Genomic DNA, 23,244 nt, shown 5'->3' on the forward strand with positions numbered 1-23,244 from the left:
TGCTACGGTCAGGCAAACGCCTCTGCTGTCACGCTGTGAAAAAGGAGAGGTTGAGACGGAGTTTCTTCCCACAGGGAATGTTAACTTTTATAACTCCAGGGACTACATTTTGTCTTCTCTGTATTAACTTATTAACTTTATTTATATGCTGTAACTGTAATTCTTTTTTGTGCACAATCCGCACGCATTGCCACTTTCATTTCACTCCACATCGTGTGTGTGTATGTGACAAATAAACTTGACTTGACTTGTATTAGACCTGAAATGTAAAGTCTGTTTCACCTTGCAGATGCTGCCTGACCTGCTGAGTATTTGGGGCAATTCATGCTTTTATTCCACATTTTAAGCCATGCATGTGGGTTTGGGCCGCAGGTGTGGTAACAGGTGACAGAAGTCACTTATTAAATCAGATTCCCGCTGTTTCTGCAAATTCTCAAAGATATAGCTGATCTGTGGACGCACCGCGTCGCGTTGCTGCCATCTAGTGGCGGGACCAAGAAGTGACGCGGTTAACGCGTTGAAATGAACGGATTGACAGCTCAGATTCCACTTGCTGTTTATTTCTCTCTTCCCACATTTACATTCCCCCTGGTTTTATTTCCGCGCTCACTGGGGTTTACGTCGCAGAATTTGGGGATTAAATGGGAGCCGTTCAGCGCCGACCTGTTGTCCACCGGGTTTCTGCCCCACAGCCCCTGAGCCCCGCTCCTGACGCCGGTCCCGGGACCCGACCCTTTTACACACCCGGAGCGGAACCAGAGCAGATTCTCAGCCAGTGGTCTTCATGCCAAGTCCAGAAGAAAGGACAAAGTTTCTCCGTGAATTTATTCCCAGTGAAGGTGTGGAGATGGGACTTGGTGTCCGCGTCGTAAAATGAAACTGTCCCGGACTCGTAACTGAGATAAACTCCCACCCTCCCGGGGATGGGACGGGCGGGGAGACGGGATGGAGGGGAGGTGAATGCAACAAAGTCATCATCCCACCGCTCGATGCTCCAGACTCCAGTCTCCGGGGTCAGTGTGACCGGTCCCTTCTTCTCCACAGATTCTGCGGCGACTCCCAGACTCCAGCCCTCACACCCCGCCACCTCCACTTCCCAGTAATGTCTCCCCGATGTGAATCCCTCCGATCCCAGTACACACGCACTGTCTGTAAACCTCTTCCCGGTGTCAGGGAGTCTCCTCCGGGTCCGTCTCACCCTCTTCCGATCCTCAGACACCTCGAGCCCCGGACCCGCTGTTTCCACATCCAGGGTGACGGAGACTGGTGGGAGAAGCAGAGAATCAGAGAGTCCCCGGGGGTCGGGCAGCGCGGCCCCGGGACCGGGGGAGAGGTCGCTCGGCCTCAGGCACAGGCGGGCGGACAACTGAAACCCTGCCCGGGGTTTCACCCACAACCACATCGGGTGGACAACAGACATTTTTACCGGCGTTTTTAACCGGGCTGGAGAGGGGAAATCCCGCGGGTTATCGGGAACGGGAAGGGGTGGTGCATGCGGACGGGGAAAACGAATGCGGAAAGTAAGGATGAACGAGAGATTGCGGGTGGGGATGGAGAAATAAGGCGGGTATTCAAATATCTTGCGGGTAGATGGCGAGGGAGAGGCAGATTGGAAGATGAGGAGACTGGTGTGAGGGGTAATTGGAGATGGTTAAAGAGGAGTTAGAGATATGGGGTGGAGTTGACGTGATCACACAGAACGGGAGTGGACTGGACGGGCGAGGCAATCTGCTACTGGTTACTTGCTTTATTTATTGGAGGGTGCATTTGATGCGTCTGTGCAACCAAGAACACTCTGATCTCGTTGTGAACCAATATATGAACTTCACTGAGGGACTTGACAATGTTCCGCATGTAAGGCTGGTCCAGAAAGCGAAGGTAGGTGGGATCCAAGACGAGTTGGTAAAATGGACCCATAATTGGCTTGGTGGTTGGAGGTGGAAGGTAGCGGTAGAAGGATGATTTTTCTGCCTGGAGGTCTGTGACTGGTGATGTGTATCACAGATCGGTGCTGCAACCTTTGCTGTTTATTTTATATTTTTGTGGCTTGGATGTGAATGTAGGAGGTGTGTATAGTACGTTTGTGGAGAATGGGAAATGTTATGGGTTGCGAGGAAGTCTGTCAAAATTTGCAACAAGATCTCGGCTGGATCATCGAAACATTATTTTCATGCGGGGATATCAATTCTGGAGAACGCAGTTTTCTTCACACAAAGAGTTGATAAGAGGTATCAGTTTTACCTCGCTTGATGATATCAGATGTTTCTCTCAATGCCATGTTGTAGAAAAAGGTGCGATCAAACGTTTCAATCATCAATGCTTCATCTGCCACCAACATTGGTTTAGCTTCATCACTAAACCTGCAAATATTTAACAGCTGGTTATAAACTGAGCATTTGAGCTGTTCTTTGAAAACATACATTGTTTCTGTCAAAAGCATGTCCTACCTCGTCTTGCGACCAGCTACCTCCTGAAATAAATAAAACACAAATGTCAATAGACTGAGATGGATCGTCATGATCCCGACAGCGGGTATTTCGCCAAATTGCTAGAAAAAAACCCACTGATAATTCCTATTTCCCAACTCTTTGCCCCTGCCACACAGACAGGAAGTGGATATTATGGTAAAGACATCGAACATGGGGCAAAGCATTAGGAGTGTCGATGAAAATGGGCACGATCATGCAACTTATAAGTAAGACCGAGCAGGTCGTGGGATTTTACCTGGAGAAGATGTCAGAGAAAATGGAATGAAATATTTTAGGATCAGTGTCGGATTTAAATGGGTGGGGGATGGAAATATTATCACTACTTGTGGGGGGAATAAGCTGAAATTTAAGATGACGTTTGAACAAATTCCATTAGAAATGCAGCAAAGAGAACGTGGAACTCACAGGATGGCCTGAAGACAATATTGCAGATAAATTTAAGTTGAAGTGGGATGAATACATGAGGATTCCTGGAATTTGGGGCAATGTTGGCGGAAGTGGTGAGTAGTTGGAACAGATGGAACATTGACCCAGTTCTGAATTACTGGAAAATGCGGCATTTATTTCAGAAATGTAACCCACTATTTTGTGACTGTGCACTTTCACTTCGCCAAACTATAGTGTAACCCCTCACCTTCAGAAATATCACGTCGTCCTTGTGATCTATCTGTTCCTGTAACTTTGAGAGTTCCTCCTGAATGGACTTTAAATTCTCTTGAATCTCTTGAAGATTTTTCTCCATTGTTTTTACAAGCTTCTTCTCTTCCTCCCAGATCTCTCCCAGTAAGCACTGCTCTTTCTCAGTGAGAATCTGGTGCAGTTCAGCAAACTGGGATGTGATCTGTGACTGAAGGTTGTGTGACTCTGTCAGATGAAAGATGAGAATCAATATATTGTGTTACTCTGCTGTGTTTCCACATGGCATGGCAGGTGACATTTGGCTAGTCAATGTCAAGTCCTGCAGTGCAGAAATAGGCCCTTCGGCCCAACATGTCCATGCTGGGCTCTGTACATATCTACACTAACTCCATTTACTTCTATTTAATCCGTAGCTTTCATTTCCCTAATGTATGGCAATTCAAGAGCTCGTCTTGATAATTCTGAAATATTTTGTGAAAGTAATGTGCAAGCACATCATTCCCATTTTCCCAGTACAATTCCCTGCAACCTGTTCCATTCCGTGTGTCCATTAACCCTCACTGGACAGAACCAGGTCACCAGAATTGGCAGACAGCAGCACCTCTTGGAATGACAGACTTCACAGAGTCATACAGCAAGGGGTGTTAGATACCGACCAAGACGCCCCATCTGCGCTATTTCCTACAGTCCGCATTTGGCCCAGATAGTTCTAAAATAGTTCTCCTAAGAATTTGTTCAAAGACTTTTTAACTGTAGTCAGTAGAGCGCCAAGAGGACGCGAGTTGTCAGTCAGAAAAGGTAGGGTGCAGGGCAAGGACGACCGTTGGCTGAGAGCAAAGTAAGTGGTAATTGCAGTGTGAAAAGACAGTTTAAAAAGAGCGCCAAGAGGACGCGAGTAGTCAGTCAGAAAAGCTCATAAGAAAAAATAAAGTGGATGAGCTTGAGGCTCAGTTGGACATTGGCACGTATGATGTTGTGGGAATCACTGAGACATGGCCTCAAGAGAAACAGCGCTGGGAACTGAATATTCAGGGGTACACAACATATAGAAAAGACAGACAGGTGGGAAGAGGGGGTGGGGTCGCTCTGTTGGTGAGGAATGATATTCACTCCCTTGTAAGGGGTGACATAGAATCAGGAGATGTAGAATCAGTATGGATAGAAATGAGGAATTGCAAGGGTAAAAAGACCCTAATGGGAGTCATCTACAGGCCCCCAAACAGTAGCCTCGACATAGGGTGCAAGTTAAATAAGGAGCTAAAATTGGCATGTCGTAAATGTAATGCTCCGGTGGTTATGGGAGATTTCAATATGCAGGTAGACTGGGAAAATCAGGTTGGTAATGGACCCCAGGAAAGAGAGTTTGTGGAGTGCCTCCTAGATGGATTCATAGAACAACTTATACTGGAGCCTACCAGGGAGAAGGCAATTCTGGATGTAGTGATGTGTAATGAACCTGATCTGATAAGGGGACTCGAGTTAAAAGAGCCATTAGGAGGCAGTGACCACAATATGATGTTTTACTCTACAAATTGAGAGGGAGAAGGGAAAAACGGAAGTGTCAGTATTACAGTACAGCAATGGGGATTACAGAGGCATGAGGCAGGATCTGGCCAAAATTGACTGGAAGGAGGCCCTAGCAGGGAAGACGGTGGAACAGCAATGGCAAGTATTCCTGGGAATAAATGCAGATGTTGCAGGATCAATTTATCCCAAAGAGGACGAAAGATTCTAAACGGGAGTAAGAGGCACCCGTGGCTGACAAGGGAAGTCAAGGAGAGCATAAAAATAAAAGAGAAGAAGTATAACATAGTAAAGAAGAGTGGGAAACCAGAGGATTGGTACTCTTTTAAAGAGCAACAGAAGATAACTAAAAAGGCAATACGGGGAGAAAAGATGAGGTACGAGGGTAAACTAGCCAATAATATAAAGGAGGATAGTAAAAGCTTTTTTAGGTATGTGAAGAGGAAAAAAAAAGCCAACGCAAATGTGGGTTCCTTGAAGACAGAAGCAGGGGAATTTATTGTGGGGAACAAGGAAATGGCAGACGAGTTGAACCGGTACATTGGATCTGTCTTCACTAAGGAGGATACAAACAATCTCCCAGATGTTCTAGTGGCCAGAGATTCTAGGGTGACGGAGGAACTGGAGGAAATCCACATTAGGCAGGAAAAAGATTTGGGGAGATTAATGAGACTGAAGGCTGATAAATCCCCAGGGCCTGATGGTCTGCATCCCAGGGTACTTAAGGAGGTGGCTCTAGATATTGTGGATGCATTCGTGATCATTTTCCAATGTTCTATAGATTCAGGGTCAGTTCCTGTGGATTGGAGGGTAGCTAATGTTATCCCACTTTTTAAGAAAGGAGGGAGAGAGAAAATGGGAAATTACAGACCAGTCAGTCTGACATCAGTGGTGGGGAAGATGCTGGAGTCAATTATAAAAGAAAAAATTGCGGAGCATTTGGATAGCAGTAACAGGATCATAGAAACATAGAAAATAGGTGCAGGAGTAGGCCATTCGAGCCTGCACCGCCATTCAATATGATCATGGCTGATCATCCAACTCAGTATCCCGTACCTGCCTTCTCTCCATACCCCCTGATCCCTTTAGCCACAAGGGCCAGATCTAACTCCCTCTTACATATAGCCAATGAACTGGCCTCCACTACATTCTGTGGCAGAGAATTCCACAGATTCACCACTCTGTGTGAAAAAAAACGTTCTCATCTCGGTCCTAAGACTTCCCCCTTATCCTTAAACTGTGGCCCCTTGTTCCGAGTCAGCATGGATTTACGAAGGGGAAATCATGCTTGACTAATCTACTGGAATTTTTTGAGGATGTAACTAGGAAAATTGACGGGGGAGAGCCGGTGGATGTGGTGTACCTCGACTTTCAGAAAGCCTTCAACAAGGTCCCACATAGGAGATTGGTGGGCAAAATTAGAGCACATGGTATTGGAGGTAGGGTACTGACATGGATAGAAAATTGGTTGACAGACAGAAACCAAAGAGTGGGGATAAATGGGTCCCTTTCAGAATGGCAGGCAGTGACTAGTGGGGTATCGCAAGGCTCGGTGCTGGGACCGCAACTATTTACAATATACATCAATGACTTGGATGAAGAGATTAAAAGTACCATTACCAAATCTGCAGATGATACAAAGCTGGGTGGCAGTGTGAACTGTGAGGAAGATGCTATGAGGTTGCAGGGTGACTTGGACAGGTTGTGTGAGTGGGCGGATGCATGGCAGATGCAGTTTAATGTGGATAAGTGTGAGGTTATCCACTTTGCTGATAAGATTAGGAAGGCAGATTATTATCTGAATGGTGTCAAGTTAGGAAAAGGGGATGTACAACAAGATGTCAAACTCCGTACAGACGGCGCCCGTAGTCAGGATCGAACCTGAGTCTCCGGCGCAGCATTCGCTGTAAGGCAGCAACTCTACCACTGCGCCACCGTCCAGTCAGAGAGTTGTGAATCAGTCAGTCAGAGAGTTGTGAATCTGTGGAATCCTCTGCCTCAGAAGGCAGTGGAGGCCAATTCTCTGAATGTATTCAAGAAAGAGCTAGATAGAGCTCTTAAGGATAGCGGAGTCAGGGGGTATGGGGAGAAGGCAGGAACGGGGTACTGATTGAGAATGATCAGCCATGATCACATTGAATGGCGGTGCTGGATCGAATGGCCGAATGACCTACTCCTGCACCTATTGTCTATTGTTAAGGTACCTGACTCAACTACCTCCTTTGGCAGCTCGTTCCATATATCCACTACCAAAGTTGCCCTTAATGTTCCATTAACTGTTCCCTCTCACCTTAAACCCATGCCCTCGCACTCTCGACACCCTACTCAGGATAAAAGACTGAGTATTCACCCGAACATTTCATTTCATGATATTATACACGTACAATAGATCATTATTCAGACTCCTGCGCTCCCATTAGTAAAGTCCTTGCCTGCCCAACCTCTCCCAATAGCTCGGCCCTCAACCACTGAGCTCTATGCAGGTGCCCACTTATTACACGTGACACACGTCTACACGTCTACTATATGTTTTATAAATCTACACATAAAACATTAAATCATAAGACAAAGCCTCACCTGAACTCCTGAAATGCTCCGTTTTTGTTTCTGCTCAATTTTCTCGATCTCTGATTTCTTTTCTGTGAGATATTCGGAAGATTTCACCTGATCCAGGGGTTGGGTTTCAGATCAGAGAATAAACATGTCAGACAATAAATAATAGAATACACAATGATGTGATCAAAAACGATTTGCTTTTACCTTGTAGATTTCAACAGCTTCACCTACCGGCATGAAGCTGTGAGACTTGTGTTCCCGCCCAGCTGCACAAACCAGACAGATCAGCTTCTTGTCCGTTTCACAAAACAGCTTCAGTTCTTCCTGATGTTTCTCGCAGTGAGGTTTACTTTCCTTCTCTGTCCGATTCAGGCTCAGTGTTCGAGCTTTCTCAGCCAGTCTCGCCAAGGCCCGACTCACCCTGAGGGTGCGGTCTGTAAACACCTCTCTACATTCCGGGCAGGAGTTTCTCTCCTCCCTGTCCCAACTCTGTGTGATACAGGAGCGGCAGAAGTAGTGCCCACACTCCAGTGCCACCGGATCGGTGAAGAAATCCATGCAGATGGGACAAACTACCTCCTCGGTTAAACTCTCGACCTGTTCTTTCGCAGCCATTGTAACTCCGCCTCTTCCTGGTTCAGTGTTTTCCACTGCGCGCGCTGCCGTCTCCGGCAATGACCTTATTTGGCTGCAAGTGTTCAAGTCAAGTGAAGTCAAGTCAATTTATTTGTATAGCACATTTAAAAACAACCCACGTTGACCAAAGTGCTGCACATCTGACTAGGAAAAAAAAGAAACACACAGTGGCAGGCAGCCAAACACAACGGCGCGGCCATCTTGAACAAAATGTTAATTCAATCACCCACAGTCCAACAACAAAAGCATTAAATAAGCATCAAAATTACACCCCCAAAAAACCCCCAAAACCACAGTCCAACAATAAAAGCACTAAACAGGCACCCAAATTACCCAACCCCAAAAACCCCCAAAAACACAGTCCAACAATAAAAGCACTAAACAGGCACCCAAATTACACAACCCCAGAAAACCCCCCAAAACACAGTCTAACAATAAAAACATCAAACAGGCACTCAAACCACCCGACCCCAAAAACACACAAAAAAAGAAACATCCATCAAAGAAACATCCATCACAGTGAGTCTCCTCCAGTCCTCTCCTCTCCTCACTGTGATGGAAGGCCACAATGTCTTTCCCTTCTCCCGCTGTCCTCGCCCGCAGTCAGGTTGCTGTGGTTGCAGGCCGCACCGGACGGTCCACAGCGGGCCGAGCCCAAGGCGCGTCGCGTCGCAGCCGCTCCCGCAGCCTCCGAAGACGGCCGGCTCCGCCGATGATAAGTCCGATCCGGGGCGGGCGAACACGCTGCTGCTGCCGCTGTTGCTGCACGTCGGGGCGGTCGTGGCTCCCGACATTGAAGCCCCCGCCCAGCAGAGAAATATCCCGCGGCATATCTTAGGCCGCGCCGGACGGTGAAATGTCCGCGACCCAAGCCCCGCGATCCGGGGCGGGTGAACCCGCTGCCGCTGCCGGTGCTCCCGATGTCGGCATCCACGCGGCCCGAGCCTAAGGCGAGTCGCAGCCGCTCCCGCAGCCTCCGAGGACGGCCGGCTCCGGTGATGGCAAGTCCGATCCGCGGGCTCTGCGAACCAGAGCCCTGGAGGCAGACAGCTCCACGAGTTGGGCCGATGGTTGGGCCGCAGCAGGCTTCCAACTAATCCAACTAATCACTCGAGGGAGGGGTCACTTAGACATTAAACCGGCCTGAATATAGACGAAAGCGGAGAGATTGCCCTGGGATTGTGTAAGGCGGGACAGAAAGGGACAGGGACCAGCGCTAAGGAGGTGTAACTGAGGAGGCGTTGCACCTGTTGGGCAGTGGAACCCGCCGCCCGCATCTCCGTTCACAGCCCGGGATCAGGATGGAACGAGACTTACACCCGGTCTCAGAGGATCGTCGGGCATAGGACCCGAGGGCCACAATCATGGCGACCACTTTTAAGAAATTGGACATATGCACCTGCGGCGCCAACAAGGGTGGGGTGGGAGGTTCCCCCGCTGTCAACCACAGGGCAAGTGGTTCACGGGTTCCTCTCAACCACCACCTCCCTGTCACTGAAAACCTGCCACTGTTGAAGGTGTAGGAAATGCAGTCGCCAATTTGCAGAAAGGACAACTCAAAAACAACGTTCAAAAGACGAGTTGCTGCCTCACATCGTCAGAGATTCGTCAAAAGGCCGAATGGCCTACTCGTGCAATTATTTTCTACGTTTCGCCGTTTCTATGGTGACGTTTTGGAGAGTGAATCCATTCATCTGGGATGGAGCAAGATTTCCATGAACTGGGCCAATGGGCGGATCAACGGCTGATTTATTTGACTCGGATAAAGGTGATGCAAGTTGGTAAGACAGGCCAGGGCAGTTTATCTGTCTGTCGTAAGAAAATAACTGCAAATGCTGGTACAAATCGAAGGTATTTATTCACAAAGTCCTGGAGTAACTCAGCAGGTCAGGCAGCATCTCAGGAGAGAAGGAATGGGTGACGTTTCAGGTCGAGACCCTTCTTCAGACTGATGTCAGGGGGCGGGACAAAGGAAGGATATAGGTGGAGACAGGAAGATAGAGGGAGATCTGGGAAGGAGGAGGGGAAGGGAGGGACAGAGGAACTATCTAAAGTGAGAGTGGGGCTGAAGGAGGAGAGAATGGGGGGGTGGGGAGGAGAGAGTGGGGTAAAGGGGGGTTGGGAAAGTGGGGGGGAGGGTGGGAGGGAGAGTGGGACTGGGGAGGGGGACAGCGGGGGAGGGGGGTGGTTGGGGGAAGAGAGAGTGGGGGTGGGTGTAAGGGGAACAGTGGGGCTCAGGGAAGAGGGGAGAGTGGGGGGAGGGTGGGAGGGAGAGTGGGACTGGGGAGGGGGCAGCGGGGGAGGGGGTGGTTGGGGAAGAGAGAGTGGGGGTGGGTGTAAGGGGAACAGTGGGGCTCAGGGAAGGGGGGAGGGTGGGAGGAGCAGAGAGTGGGGTGGGAGTGGGACTGGGGAGTGGGCAGCGGGGTGGTGGGGGGAAGAGAGAGTGGGGGTGGGAGGGAAGGGGGAATGTGGGGGTCAGGGATGAGTGGGGGGAGGGAAAGGGGGGAAGGTGGGTGGGGGAAGGGGACAGTGAGAGTGAAAGGGGGAGGAGGGGGTGTGGCAGGAGGGGGATGCTGGGGGGGAGAGGGGGTGTGGGGTGAAGGGAGGGTGGTGGTGGTGGTGGTGGGAAGAGGGTGGGGAAGAGGCGACAGTGGGGGTGGGGAAGAGGGGACAGTGGGGGAGGGGGACAATGAGAATGGGGGTGGGGCGAGTGTGTGGAGGGGTGGGGGCATGAGGGGCTGAGGTTGGGGGGAGGAGAGGATGGGGGAGGAGGGGTGGTGGTGGGGGAAGAGAGAGTGGGGGTGGGGGGGGGAAGGAGGACAGTGGGGGTCAGGGAAGAGGGGAGAGTGGGGGTAGGTTGGGAGGAGCAGAGAGTGAGGGTTGGAGGGAGAGTGGGACTGGGGAGGGGGACAGCGGGGGAAGGGGAATATTGGTGGGGGGGGAGAGACAGTTAGGGTGGGGGGGAAGGGGACAGTCGGTGTCAGGGAAGAGTTTGGGGTGGGGAAGAGGGAGAGTGGGGGGAGAGCGGGAGTGGGGGGAAAGGGGGGAGGGGACAGAGAGAATGGGGGTGGAGCGAGTGAGTGGAGTCGAGGGTGGGGGTAGGAGAAGGGTGACGTTGGGGGGAGGAGAGAGCGGGGGAGGCGGGGTGGAGGAGAGAGGGGGTGGGGGAGAGTGAGAGTGGGCTGGGGGAGGAGAAAATATGTGGGTGGGGAGGGTGTTGGGGGAGAAGAGAGTGGGGGAAAGGAGGGTGAGGGACTGAGAGTGGGGCTGGGGAGGAGAGAATGGAGGGGAGGGGGAGGGGGTGCAGAAGAGAGTAGTGGTGGGAGGGAGAGTGGGGCTGGGGAGGGGGACAGTGGGGGAGGAGGGGATGGGGGAGAGAATGGGGGGGTTGGGGAAGGAGTGAGTGGGGGAAAGGGGGGTGTTGGGTAATGGGGAGTGGGGGTGGGAGGGAGAGCGGTTGGGGAGGAGGGAAGAGTGGGCGTGGGGAGGAGGGGGGGGAGGGGATAGCAGGGGTGGGGGGTGGTGGTGGGATGAGAGAGTAGGTGAGGGGGAAGGGGCGGTGGGGGTCAGGGAAGATGGGAGAGTGGGGGGGGGTGGGGGTGGGGATGGGGCTAAGGGGGATTGAGTAGGGGGTTGAGGGTGCTACACCAATACAGGAGAGGCTTTGGATCCAGGGCTCCTCGGTCACACCCTCTCCCCTTCCCTGTACACCCTCTACGAGGAACGGTCTCCCACTTGTCTTTTAATGACAATTAAAAACTCATACCCACTTACAGTATTATATATTAATAGGTTCGTGCAATAGATAAATGAAATACCCTCTGGTTGAATTTGGATAATTTCCACGACTAGTAAGGTTCACAAGAACCGAATAGAAAGTTTGTGTTTATTAGAACATGTGCTTGGTGCTTCTCGACCCGAAACGTCACCCATTCCTTCTTTCCAGAGATGCTGCCTGTCCCGCTGAGTTACTCCTGCATTTTGTGTCTACCTTCGATTTCAACCCGCATCTGCAGGTCTTTCCAACACATCAACACAATCTGTTCGGATAGTATAACTTGCTTTTAAAGTCAGTTTGTCAATGTTCCTGTCTGCAAATCGATTCTCCATTCTTGTTACAATTACTGGCTGCACTTCAATGCGATTTACACCAGCAAAGCACTCTGGGGTCTCCTAAAAGAGATGCGAGGACATTGTATAAATGTTAGCGGGTTGTGACGCTGCAATGCTGAGAATTATATGCTACAATACAATACAATATATCTTTATTGTCATTGTACAGGGAGTGGTACAACGAGATTGGGAGTGCGCCTCCCATACGATACAATAAATCAATTGGCTAATCAGTATAAATTTAGACAACCCAATGAAACAAAATTAGAAACAGTTTTAAAACAGAATAAAGTGCAAGTAGATCTGTACCGGTTCGCTGTGCGATGTGACCATCCGGCTCAGCAGGACCGGTTCATAGCAGCTATGGCCCTGGGGATGAAGCTGTCCCTGAGTCCGGAGGTGCGGTCGTAGAAGGCCTTGTAGCGTCTGCCCGGTGGTTGAAGTTCGAACAGACTATTGCAGGGGTGTGAGGAGTCTTTGTGGATGCTGGTGGCTTTTCTGAGCCATCGTGTGTTGCAGATGCCCTCCAAGGCTGGTAGCTGTGTTCCGATAGTCTTCTGAGCTCTATGGACTACCCGCACATTGTAACTTCCCGTTTCGCTATCTATTGTACTTGTGTTTGACTTGACTGCCTTTATCTTTGGTATTATCTAAGTTGACTGGATAGTGTGCAAAAGTAAATCTTTGTACACGTGAAAATAATAAACCTAAACGGGTTTGGGACTGGAGACACTGCGGCAGGTGGGGGCGGGTGGTGTGGGGGGTGGGTGAGTGCCGGGGGTTAGGAGGCGGGCGGGTTGGGTGGGCGGGGGTTTCACGCCCTCCGTTGTTTATGTTCTGCCCCCGTTTTGTCCGTGATCCGTAGGGCCGCCAAGTAATGATGGTGGCCTCACTCACAGAGACTTTTGGACATTCTGTGAAGAAAGTCACATATTTGGAACATAAATCGATAATTATTTAACTGGTTTAGTCGACAAATTCACTGCACTGCCCCATCACAAACGCTGCCGTGATGTTCTAGTGATTACAGCTGCCGCCAGCGAGATCCAACGACCAGGGTTCGATCCAGGCCTCCGGTTCTGCCTGTGTGGACTTTGTTCAATCAACCCGTCACCGCGTGCTTTCCCCGCGGGTGCTCCGGTTTCCTGCCACTTCCCGAGGGCGTGAGGGGCTCTCGGTGAACCGGCTGCTTGATGTAACCCCAGCGTCGGTTAGTGTGGGGGTGGAGGCAAGGGGAAATAGGGTAGGGTGAGGGGGTGATGGTACGAGTGCGAGAAATGAGTGCAAGCAGTGGGGCTGATGGGAATACAGTGAGTGGCGGCAGAGAGTTGACTCACAAGAGCCAGGATTTGCTGGAATCTGGAACACATTTAAAAAAATCCGCTCGACTCATCCGGTGAGGCAGCATCTGTGGAGGGACATGGATGTTTCACGTTTCCACTCGTGATCCTCAGGATTGATGGACGATTGGCTTCTCGTCTTTAAAATCGTGCGTAAAAAAGAACGATCCTTTACAGAATTTCACATTCAGAACTTGAATTTCCCCTTGAACTTGGTACATCTAGATTGTGCTCGTGTCCAGTATGATTTGAATGGACAGCACGCAGTCAAAGCTTTTCACTGTACCTCGGTGCACGTGAAATCATAAACCAAACAAAACCAATACCACCATGTTGTTGTCAGCGTGTCAGTGAATGAATGAATGAATGAATGATTGAATGAATGAATGATTGAATGAACGAATGAATGAATGCTTGAATGACACTTTATTATCACATTTGACATGTCACAGTGGGATTCTTGGATTTGCATGCACAAGTATGCAAAGAGTCGCTACACAAACTGCACCGATAGAGTTACAAAGTATTCGCTGAAACGGAGACAGAGACAGAGACGGCGAGAAAGCGAAGGGAAGAGTCGGGGCTCGAGCAGAGGAAAGTGGGAGCTGGTGGGAAACTGGCAGTGAGGGAGGCCAATTCTCTGAATGCATTCAAGAGAGAGCTAGATAGAGCTCTTAAGGATAGCGGAGTCAGGGAGTATGGGGAGAAAGCAGGAACGGGGTACTGATTGAGAATGATCAGCCATGATCACATTGAATGGCGGTGCTGGCTCGAAGGGCCGAATGGCCTACTCCTGCACCTGTAGTATAAGAAAATAACTGCAGATGCTGGTACAAATCGATTTATTCACAAAATGCTGGAGTAACTCAGCAGATCAGGCAGCATCTCGGGAGAGAAGGAATGGGTGACGTTTCGGGTCGAGACCCTTCTTCAGACTGATGTCGGGGGTGGGACAAAGGAAGGATATAGGTGGAGACAGGAAGATAGAGGGAGATCTGGGAAGGAGGAGGGGAAGGGAGGGACAGAGGAGCTATCTGAAGTTGGAGAAGTCGACGTTCATACCACCGGGCTGCAAACTGCCCAGGCGAAATATGAAGTGCTGCTCCTCCAATTTCCGGCGGGCCTCACTATGGCACTGGAGGAGGCCCATGACAGAGAGGTCAGACTGGGAATGGGAGGGGGAGTTAAAGTGCTGGGCCACCGGGAGATCAAAGCAGGAAGCAGCAGCGATACAGAAGTGGTGTAACTGAGGGAGAGGTGGGGGAGGGGTCTGGGGGCGACTGAATGAAGAATGATCTATGTATCAACGTCGAACTACAATCTTTAGAACCCGGGGGAGCCCGGAGCTCAGGACCCGCCGCCCGCGGCCGCGGCTGAACCCGCGGGAAGGGCGGTTGTTTCAATCTTTATATTTTCACAAAAGTAATTTCTGTTCCGTTGCCGGACGCAGTTAACGCGTTAAAATGAACGGATCGTCAGCTCTGATTTCAGTTGCAGTTTATTACACTCTTCCCACATTTACAATCCCCCTGGTTTTATTTCCGCGCTCACTGGGGTTTTTACGACGCGGAATTTGGGGATTAAATGGGAACCGTTCAGCGCCGACCTGTTGTCCACCGGGTTTCTGCCCCACAGCCCCTGAGCCCCGCTCCTGACGCCGGTCCCGGGACCCGACCCTTTTACACACCCGGAGCGGAACCGGAGCAGATTCTCAGCCAATTTCCATCCCAATAAGGCCCGAAGAAAGGATAAAGTTTCTCCGTGAATTTATTCCCAGTGAAAGTGTGGAGATGGGACTTGGTGCCCGCGTCGTAAAATGAAACTGTCGCGGACTCGTAACTGAGATAAACTCCCACCCTCCCGGGGATGGGACGGGCGGGGAGACGGGATGGAGGGGAGGTAAGTGCAGCAAACTCGTCACCCCACTGCCAGATGCTCCAGACTCCAGTCTCCGGGGTCAGTATGACCGGTCCCTTCCTCGCCACAGACTCTGCGGCGACTCCCAGACTCCACCACCGACTCCCCGCCACCTCCACCTCCCAGTAATGCCTCCCCGATGTGAATCCCTCCGATCCCAGCACACACGCACTGCCTGTAAACCTCTTCCCGGTGTCAGGGAGACTCCTCCGGGTCGGGGTCCATCTCACCCTCTTCCGATCCTCAGACACCTCGAGCCGCGGATGCGCTGTTTCCACATCCAGGGTGACGAAGACTGGGGGGAGAAGCAGAGAATCAGAGAGTCCCCGGGGGGAGACTCGGGCAGCGCGGCCCCGGGACCGGGGGAGAGGCCGCTCGGCCTCAGGCACAGGCGGGCGGACAACTGAAACCTTGCCCGGGGTTTCACCCCGACCACAGCGGGTGGACAACAGACATCTCTCCCGGAGTTTTTATGCCGGGATGGGGAGGGGAATTTCGTGAGGTGGGGGAGGGTGGACGGGGAGGACGAGTGCGGAGATTGAGGAGAATTGCGAGATTGCCGTGGGGATGGGGGAATGAAGCGGGTTATTCAGATATGGAGGCAGATCGGAGCAGGTTGATATTGAGGTGAGCGGTAATTTGAGAATGTTAAAGAGGAGGTAGAGGTGAGTGGTGGGGTCGTCATGATCACAGTGAAAGGGGGCAGACACGAGGGGCCAGATGACCTGATCCTGTGGTTTATGAGTGGAGGGTGAGGCAAAGGGAAGGGTGGGTTTGTTAGTCAATTGGAGTGGGTGCAAAAGGGTTTACAACAACTTCATCAGGTCTGAAGGGCTGGGTTATCAGGTGAAGTTGGACCGTCATCAGGTCATAATGTCATCAATGAAAGTATTAGAATTAGGCCATTCGGCCCTTCAATTCTACTCCACCATTCAATCATGGCTGATCTATCTCTCCCTCCTAACCCCATTCTCCTGTCTTCTCCCCATAACAATAAACAATAGACAATAGGTGCAAGAGTAGGCCATTCAGCCCTTCAAGCCAGCACCGCCATTCAATGCGATCATGGCTGATCACTCTCAATCAGTACCCCGTTCCTGCCTTCTCCCCATACCCCCTCACTCCGCTATCCTTAAGAGCTCTATCCAGCTCTCTCTTGAAAGCATCCAACGAACTGGCCTCCACTGCCTTCTGAGGCAGAGAATTCCACACCTTCACCACTCTCTGACTGAAAAAGTTCTTCCTCATCTCCGTTATAAATGGCCTACCCCTTATTCTTAAACTGTGGCCCCTTGTTCTGGACTCCCCCAACATTGGGAACATGTTTCCTGCCTCTAATGTGTCCAATCCCCTAATTATCTTATATGTTTCAATAAGATCCCCCCTCATCCTTCTAAATTCCAGTGTATACAAGCCTAATTGCTCCAGCCTTTCAACATACGACAGTCCCGCCATTCCGGGAATTAACCTAGTGAACCTACGCTGCACGCCCTCAATAGCAAGAATATCCTTCCTCAAATTTGGAGACCAAAACTGTACACAGTGCTCCAGGTGCGGTCTCACCACGGCCCGGTACAACTGTAGAAGGACCTCTTTGCTCCTATACTCAACTCCTCTTGTTATGAAGGCCAACATTCCATTGGCTTTCTTCACTGCCTTCTGTACCTGCATGCTTCCTTTCAGTGACTGATGCACTAGGACACCCAGGTCTCGTTGAACATCCCCTCTTCCTAACTTGACACCATTCAGATAATAATCTGTCTTTCTATTCTTACTTCCAAAGTGAATAACCTCACACTTATCTACATTAAACTGCATCTGCCATGTATCCGCCCACTCACACAACCTGTCCAAGTCACCCTGCAGCCTTATTGCATCTTCCACACAATTCACACTACCCCCCAGCTTAGTATCATCTGCCAATTTGCTAATGGTACTTTTAATCCCTTCATCTAAGTCATTAATGTATATCGTAAATAGCTGGGGTCCCAGCACCGAACCTTGCGGTACTCCACTGGTCACTGCCTGCCATTCCGAAAGGGACCCATTTATCCCCACTCTTTGCTTTCTGTCTGTCAACCAATTTTCTATCCATGTCAGTACCCTACCACCAATACCATGTGCTCTAATTTTGCCCACTAATCTCCTATGTGGGACCTTATCGAAGGCTTTCTGAAAGTCGAGGTACACCACATCCACTGACTCTCCCCTGTCAATTTTCCTAGTTACATCCTCAAAAAATTCCAGTAGATTTGTCAAGCATGATTTCCCCTTCGTAAATCCATGCTGACTCAGAATGATCCTGTTACTGCTATCCAAATGCTCAGCAATTTCGTCTTTTATAATTGACTCCAGCATCTTCCCCACCACTGATGTCAGACTAACTGGTCTATAATTACCCGTTTTCTCTTTCCCTCCTTTCTTAGAAAGTGGGATAACATTTGCTATCTTCCAATCCACAGGAACTGATCCTGAATCTATAGAACATTGAAAAATAATCTCCAATGCTTCCACTATTTCTAGAGCCACCTCCTTAAGTACCCTGGGATGCAGACCATCAGGCCCTAGGGATTTATCAGCCTTCAGTCCCATCAGTCTACCCAACACAATTTCCTGCCTAATGTGGATTTCCTTCAGTTCCTCCGTCACCCTAGGACAGACATGTCCAAAGTCCGGCCCGGGGGCCAATCGCGGCCCGAGGTCAGATTTTATACGGCCTGCAGCTTCCGTCTTAAAAATGATTAGTTATGGCCCGCCAGCACTGTCTAACAGAATGAAGGTAGGGGGAGGGGGAGAGGAGAGGGCGACTACACCTCCCGGCGGTCAGCGCTGCCCGACCTCCCTTCCCCCCGCCCCGAGCGGGAGAGGCGACGGCGACTACACTTCCCGGCGGCGGGGTTGTGGGCGTGCGGGGGGACGGGAGAGCAGCAGCTGAGCTCTCCTCACCCCGCACGCTCATTGGCAGGCGCTCCCGTCAGTCGGGCGAGTGCCGCATCCCCCCCCCCCCCAGAGGGAGAGGTGACGGCGACTACACCTTCCCGGGGAGCGTATTAGTTAAAGGTCCGGGGGGGGGCGTATTAGTTAAAGGTCCGGAGGGGGGGGAGCGTATTAGCTAAAGGTCCGGGGGGGGGGGGGGGGAGCGTATTAGTTAAAGGTCTGGGGGGGGGGGAGGAGCTTATTAGTTAAAGGTCCGGTGGGGGGGGGGGGAGCGTATTAGTTAAAGGTCCGGGGGGGGGAGCGTATTAGTTAAAGGTCCGGAGGGGGGGAGCGTATTAGTTAAAGGTCCGGGGGGGGGGGGGAGCGTATTAGTTGAAGGTCCGGGGGGGGGGGGGGGGGGAGCGTATTAGTTAAAGGTCCGGGGGGGGGGGAGCTTATTAGTTAAAGGTCCGGTGGGGGGGGGGGGAGCGCATTAGTTAAAGGTTCGGGGGGGGGGAGCGTATTATCATATCATATCATATCATATACATACAGCCGGAAACAGGCCTTTTCGGCCCTCCATGTCCGTGCCGCCCAGCGTTCCCCGTACATTAACACTATCCTACATTTACCCAGCCAATTAACCTACATACCTGTACGTCTTTGGAGTGTGGGAGGAAACCGAAGATCTCGGAGTAAACCCACGCAGGTCACGGGGAGAACGTACAAACTCCTTACAGTGCAGCACCCGTAGTCAGGATCGAACCTGAGTCTCCGGCGCTGCATTCGCTGTAAAGGTGCAACTCTACCGCTGCGCTACCGTGCCGCCGGTGGGGGGGAGCGTATTAGTTAAAGGTTCGGCGGATGGGGGGGGGGGGGCGCATTAGTTAAAGGTTCGGGGGGGGGGGGGGGGGCATTGGCCCTTGGGTATTTTCACATTATCAAATCTGGCCCTCTTTGAAAAAAGTTTGGACACCACTGCCCTAGGATCTCTGCCCACTAGAACATCTGGGAGATTGCTTGTACCCTCCTTAGTGAAGACAGATCCAAAGTACCGGTTCAACTCGTCTGCCATTTCCTTGTTTCCCATAATAAATTCTCCCTCTTCTGTCTTCAAGGGACCCACATTTGCCTTGACTATTTTTTTCCTCTTTACATACCTAAAAAAGCTTTTACTATCCTCCTTAATATTATTAGCTAGTTTACCCTCGTACCTCATCTTTTCTCCACGTATTGCCTTCTTAGTCATCTTCTGTTGCTCTTTAAAAGAGTCCCAGTCCTCTGGCTTCCCACTCTTCTTTGCTTTGTTGTACTTCTGCTCTTTTATTTTTATGCTGTCCTTGACTTCCCTTGTCAGCCACGGGTGTCCCTTACTCCCCTTGGAATCTTTCCTCCTCTTTGGGATAAATTGGATGGAGTTGAGGGGGGGAGGTAAAGGGACAGGTGTTGCATCTCCTGCGTATGCAGGGGAATGTGCCCGGGGATGGGGTGGTTTGGGCAGGAAGGGACGAAAGGTCAGAGCCTCAGAATTAAAGGATGTACCGTTAGGAAGGAGATGAGGGGAAATGCTTTTAATCAGAGGGTGGTGAATTTGTGGAATTCATTGCCACAGAAGGCTGTGGAGGCCAAGTCGGTGGATATTTTTAAGGCAGAGATAGCTGGATTCTTGATTAGTATGGATGTCAGAGGTTAAAGTGTTGTACTTAAATGCGCGTAGTATAAAAAATAAAGTGGATGAGCTTGAGGCTCAGTTAGTCATGGGCAAGTATGATGTTGGAGGGATCACTGAGACATGGCTACAAGAGGACCAGGGCTGGGAACTGAATATTCAGGGGTACACAACGTATAGAAAAGACAGACAGGTGGGCAGAGGGGGTGGGGTTGCTCTGCTGGTAAGGAATGATATTCATTCCCTTGCAAGGGATGACATAGAATCAGGAGATGTTGAATCAGTATGGATAGAAATGAGGAATTGTAAGGGTAAAAAGACCCTAATGGGAGTTATCTATAGGCCCCCAAACAGTAGCCTCGACATAGGGTGCAAGTTGAATCAGGAGATAAAATTGGCGTGTCACAAATGTAATGCTACGGTGGTTATGGGAGATTTCAACATGCAGGTAGACTGGGAAAATCAGGTTGGAAATGGACCCCAGGAAAGAGAGTTTGTAGAGTGCATTCGAGATGGATTCTTAGAACAGCTTGTACTGGAGCCTACCAGGGAGAAGGCAATTCTGGATTTAGTGTTGTGTAATGATCCTCATCTGATAAGGGGACTAGAGGTAAAAGAGCCATTAGGAGGCAGTGATCACAACATGATAAATTTTACTCTGCAAATGGAAAGGCAGAAGGGAAAATCGGAAGTGTCAGTATTACAGTATAGCAAAGGGGATTACAGAGGCATGAGGCGGGAGCTGGCCAAAATTGTCTGGAAGGAGGCCCGAGCAGGGAAGACGGTAGAACAGCAATGGCAGGTATTCCTGGGAATAATGCAGAGGTTGCAGGATCAATTTATCCCAAAGAGGCGGGAAGACTCTAAGGGGAGTAAGAGACACCTGTGGCTGACAAGGGAAGTCAAGGACAGCATAAAAATGAAGGAGAGGAAGTATAACATAGCAAAGAGAAGTGGGAAGACAGAGGATTGGGACTCTTTTAAAGAGCAACAAAAGTTAACTAAAAAGGCAATACGGGGAGAAAAGATGAGGTACGAGGGTAAACTAGCCAATAATATAAAGGAGGATAGCAAAAGTCTTTTTAGGTACGTGAAGGGGAAAAAAATAGTCAAGGCAAATGTGGGTCCCTTGAAGACAGAAGCAGGGGAATTTATTATGGAGAACAAAGAAATGGCAGACGAGTTAAACCGTTACTTTGGAGCTGTCTTTACTGAGGAAGATACACACAATCTCCCAAATGTTCTAGGGGCCGGAGAACCAGTAACTAGTGGAGTACCGCAAGGCTCGGTGCTGGGACCGCAGCTATTTACAATATACATTAATGACTTGGATGAAGGGATTAAAAGTACCATTAGCAAATTTGCAGATGATACAAAGCTGCGTGGTAGTGTGAACTGTGAGGAAGATGCTATGAGGTTGCAGGGTGACTTGGACAGGATGTGTGAGTTGGCGGATGCATGGCAGATGCAGTTTAATGTGGATAAGTGTGAGGTTATCCACTTTGGTAGTAAGAATAGGAAGGCAGAGTATTATCTGAATGGTGTCAAGTTAGGAACAGGGGACGTACAACGAGATCTGGGTGTCCTAGTGCATCAGCCACTGAAAGGAAGCATGCAGGTACAGCAGGCAGTGAAGAAAGCCAATGGAATGTTGGCCTTCATAACAAGAGGAGTTGAGTATAGGAACAAAGTGGTCCTTCTGCAGTTGTACAGGGCCCCAGTGAGACTGCACCTGGAATACGTGGCGGCGTATTGTCACGTGGCGGCGCCTAACGGCAGCGGCTGACTAGCAGTCTGTCCGTCTTTTTTTTCCCTTTTTTTGTAGTGTGTCGGTGTTGGGATGGTTTTTATATATATTTTTTTGGTTGTGTGTGTGTGGGAGGGGGTGGGTGGGGGGGGGGGGGAACTTTTCACTTCCTCACGGCGCGGGGTGCGGCTCGGCTGCGGGGCCTAACATCACCCGGTGCAGCTCGGCTGCGGGGCTTAACATCGCCCGGTGCAGCTCGGCTGCGGGGCCTAACATCGCCCGCTGCGGCTCGGCCGCTGGACTTTACATCACCCGGTGCGGCTTGGCCGCTGGACTCTACATCCCGGTGCGGCTTGGCCGCTGGACTTTACATCCCGGTGCGGCTTGGCCGCTGGACTTAACAGTGCCCGGTGCGGCTCGGCTGCGGGGCTTAACATCGCCCGGTGCAGCTCGGCTGCGGGGCTTAACATCGCCCGGTGCAGCTCGGCTGCGGGACTTTTCACCGCTGGTGCAGCTCGGCTGCGGGACTTAACATCGCCCGGTGCGGCTCGGCTGCGGGGCTTTTCATCGCTGGTGCGGCTCGACCACGGGACTTAGCTGCGCAAGGCTTGGTCGCGGGCCTTTCATCGCCCGGTTCGGCCGCGGGACGTTTCAGCGCCCGGTGCGGGGACTGTGCGGGTCGGTCGGGGACGAGCTGTCTGTCCGTGGGCGTGGGGAAGAGAGTGGAAGTTTTGTTGCCTCCATCACAGTGAGGGGGTGTTTGGAGTCACTGTGATGGACGTTTGTGTTGGGGTTATGTGTCTTGTGTTCTTTTTTTTCTTTCTATGACTGCTATGTAGTTTTGTTCGGTACTTCGGTACCGAACGATAAATAAAGCTCTGTTATACCTGTTATACCTGTTATACTGTGTGCAGCTTTGGTCTCCAAATTTGAGGAAGGATATTCTTGCTATTGAAGGGTGCAGCGCAGGTTTACTAGGTTTATTCCCGGAATGGCGGGACTTTCATATGTTGAAAGACTGGAGCGACTAGGCTTGTATACACTGGAATTTAGAAGGATGAGAGGAGATATTATCGAAACGTATAAGATTATTAAGGGGTTGGACACGTTAGAGGCAGGAAACATGTTCCCAATGTTGGGGGAGTCCAGAACACAGTTTAAGAATAAGCCATTTAGAACTGAGATGAGGAAAAACTTTTTCAGTCAGAGAGTTTGTGAATCAGGGGGTCAGGGGATAGCGGAGTCAGGGGGTATGGGGAGAAGGCAGGAACGGGGTACTGATTGAGAATGATCAGCCATGATCACATTGAATGGTGGTGCAGGCTCGAAGGGCCGAATGGCCACCTCCTGCTCCTATTGTCTATTGTCTTCAGATAGTTCCTCTGTCCCTCTCTTCCCCTCCCCCTTCCCAGTTCTCCCTCTGTCTTCCTGTCTCCACCTACATCCTTCCTTTGTCCTACCCGAAACGTCACCCTTTCCTTCTCTCCTGAGATGCTGCCTGACCTGCTGAGTTACTCCAGCATTTTTGTAAATAAATATCTAGTCCTAGACTCACTCACTAATGGAACCATCCTCTCCACGTCCATTCTATCCAACCCTTTCACTATTCTGTATTTTTCAATGAGATCCCCCCTCATTCCTCTGAGCAACAGCGAGTACAGGCCCAATGCCGACAAACGCTCATCATAGGTTAATCTA

At 50.6% G+C, this 23,244-nt stretch overlaps 2 protein-coding genes across 2 annotated transcripts in view; both read right to left on the bottom strand.

Annotated features, from left to right (window-relative positions):
- Nucleotides 1–653: 653 nt before the first annotated feature.
- Nucleotides 654–7,823, bottom strand: LOC144602855 (zinc-binding protein A33-like). The gene is made up of 6 exons (XM_078415977.1): nt 7,407–7,823; nt 7,230–7,316; nt 3,124–3,351; nt 2,448–2,470; nt 2,242–2,360; nt 654–1,263 (listed from the first exon to the last, which is right to left on the bottom strand). The coding sequence occupies exons 1-6, from the start codon at nt 7,821–7,823 to the stop codon at nt 737–739; spliced, it is 1,401 nt and encodes a 466-aa protein (XP_078272103.1). The 3' UTR covers nt 654–736.
- A 5,932-nt stretch (nt 7,824–13,755) lies between these two features.
- Nucleotides 13,756–23,244, bottom strand: part of LOC144602699 (zinc-binding protein A33-like) — a 69,979-nt gene continuing 60,490 nt past the window's right edge. Inside the window, exon 6 of the mRNA XM_078415829.1 lies at nt 13,756–15,509. Coding sequence (XP_078271955.1) covers nt 14,977–15,509 — 533 coding nt within the window. The 3' untranslated portion in view covers nt 13,756–14,976. The remainder of the gene's footprint in view (nt 15,510–23,244) is intronic.

The sequence above is a fragment of the Rhinoraja longicauda genome, chromosome 19 (assembly GCF_053455715.1).
Source record: "Rhinoraja longicauda isolate Sanriku21f chromosome 19, sRhiLon1.1, whole genome shotgun sequence".
NCBI lineage: Eukaryota > Metazoa > Chordata > Chondrichthyes > Rajiformes > Arhynchobatidae > Rhinoraja > Rhinoraja longicauda.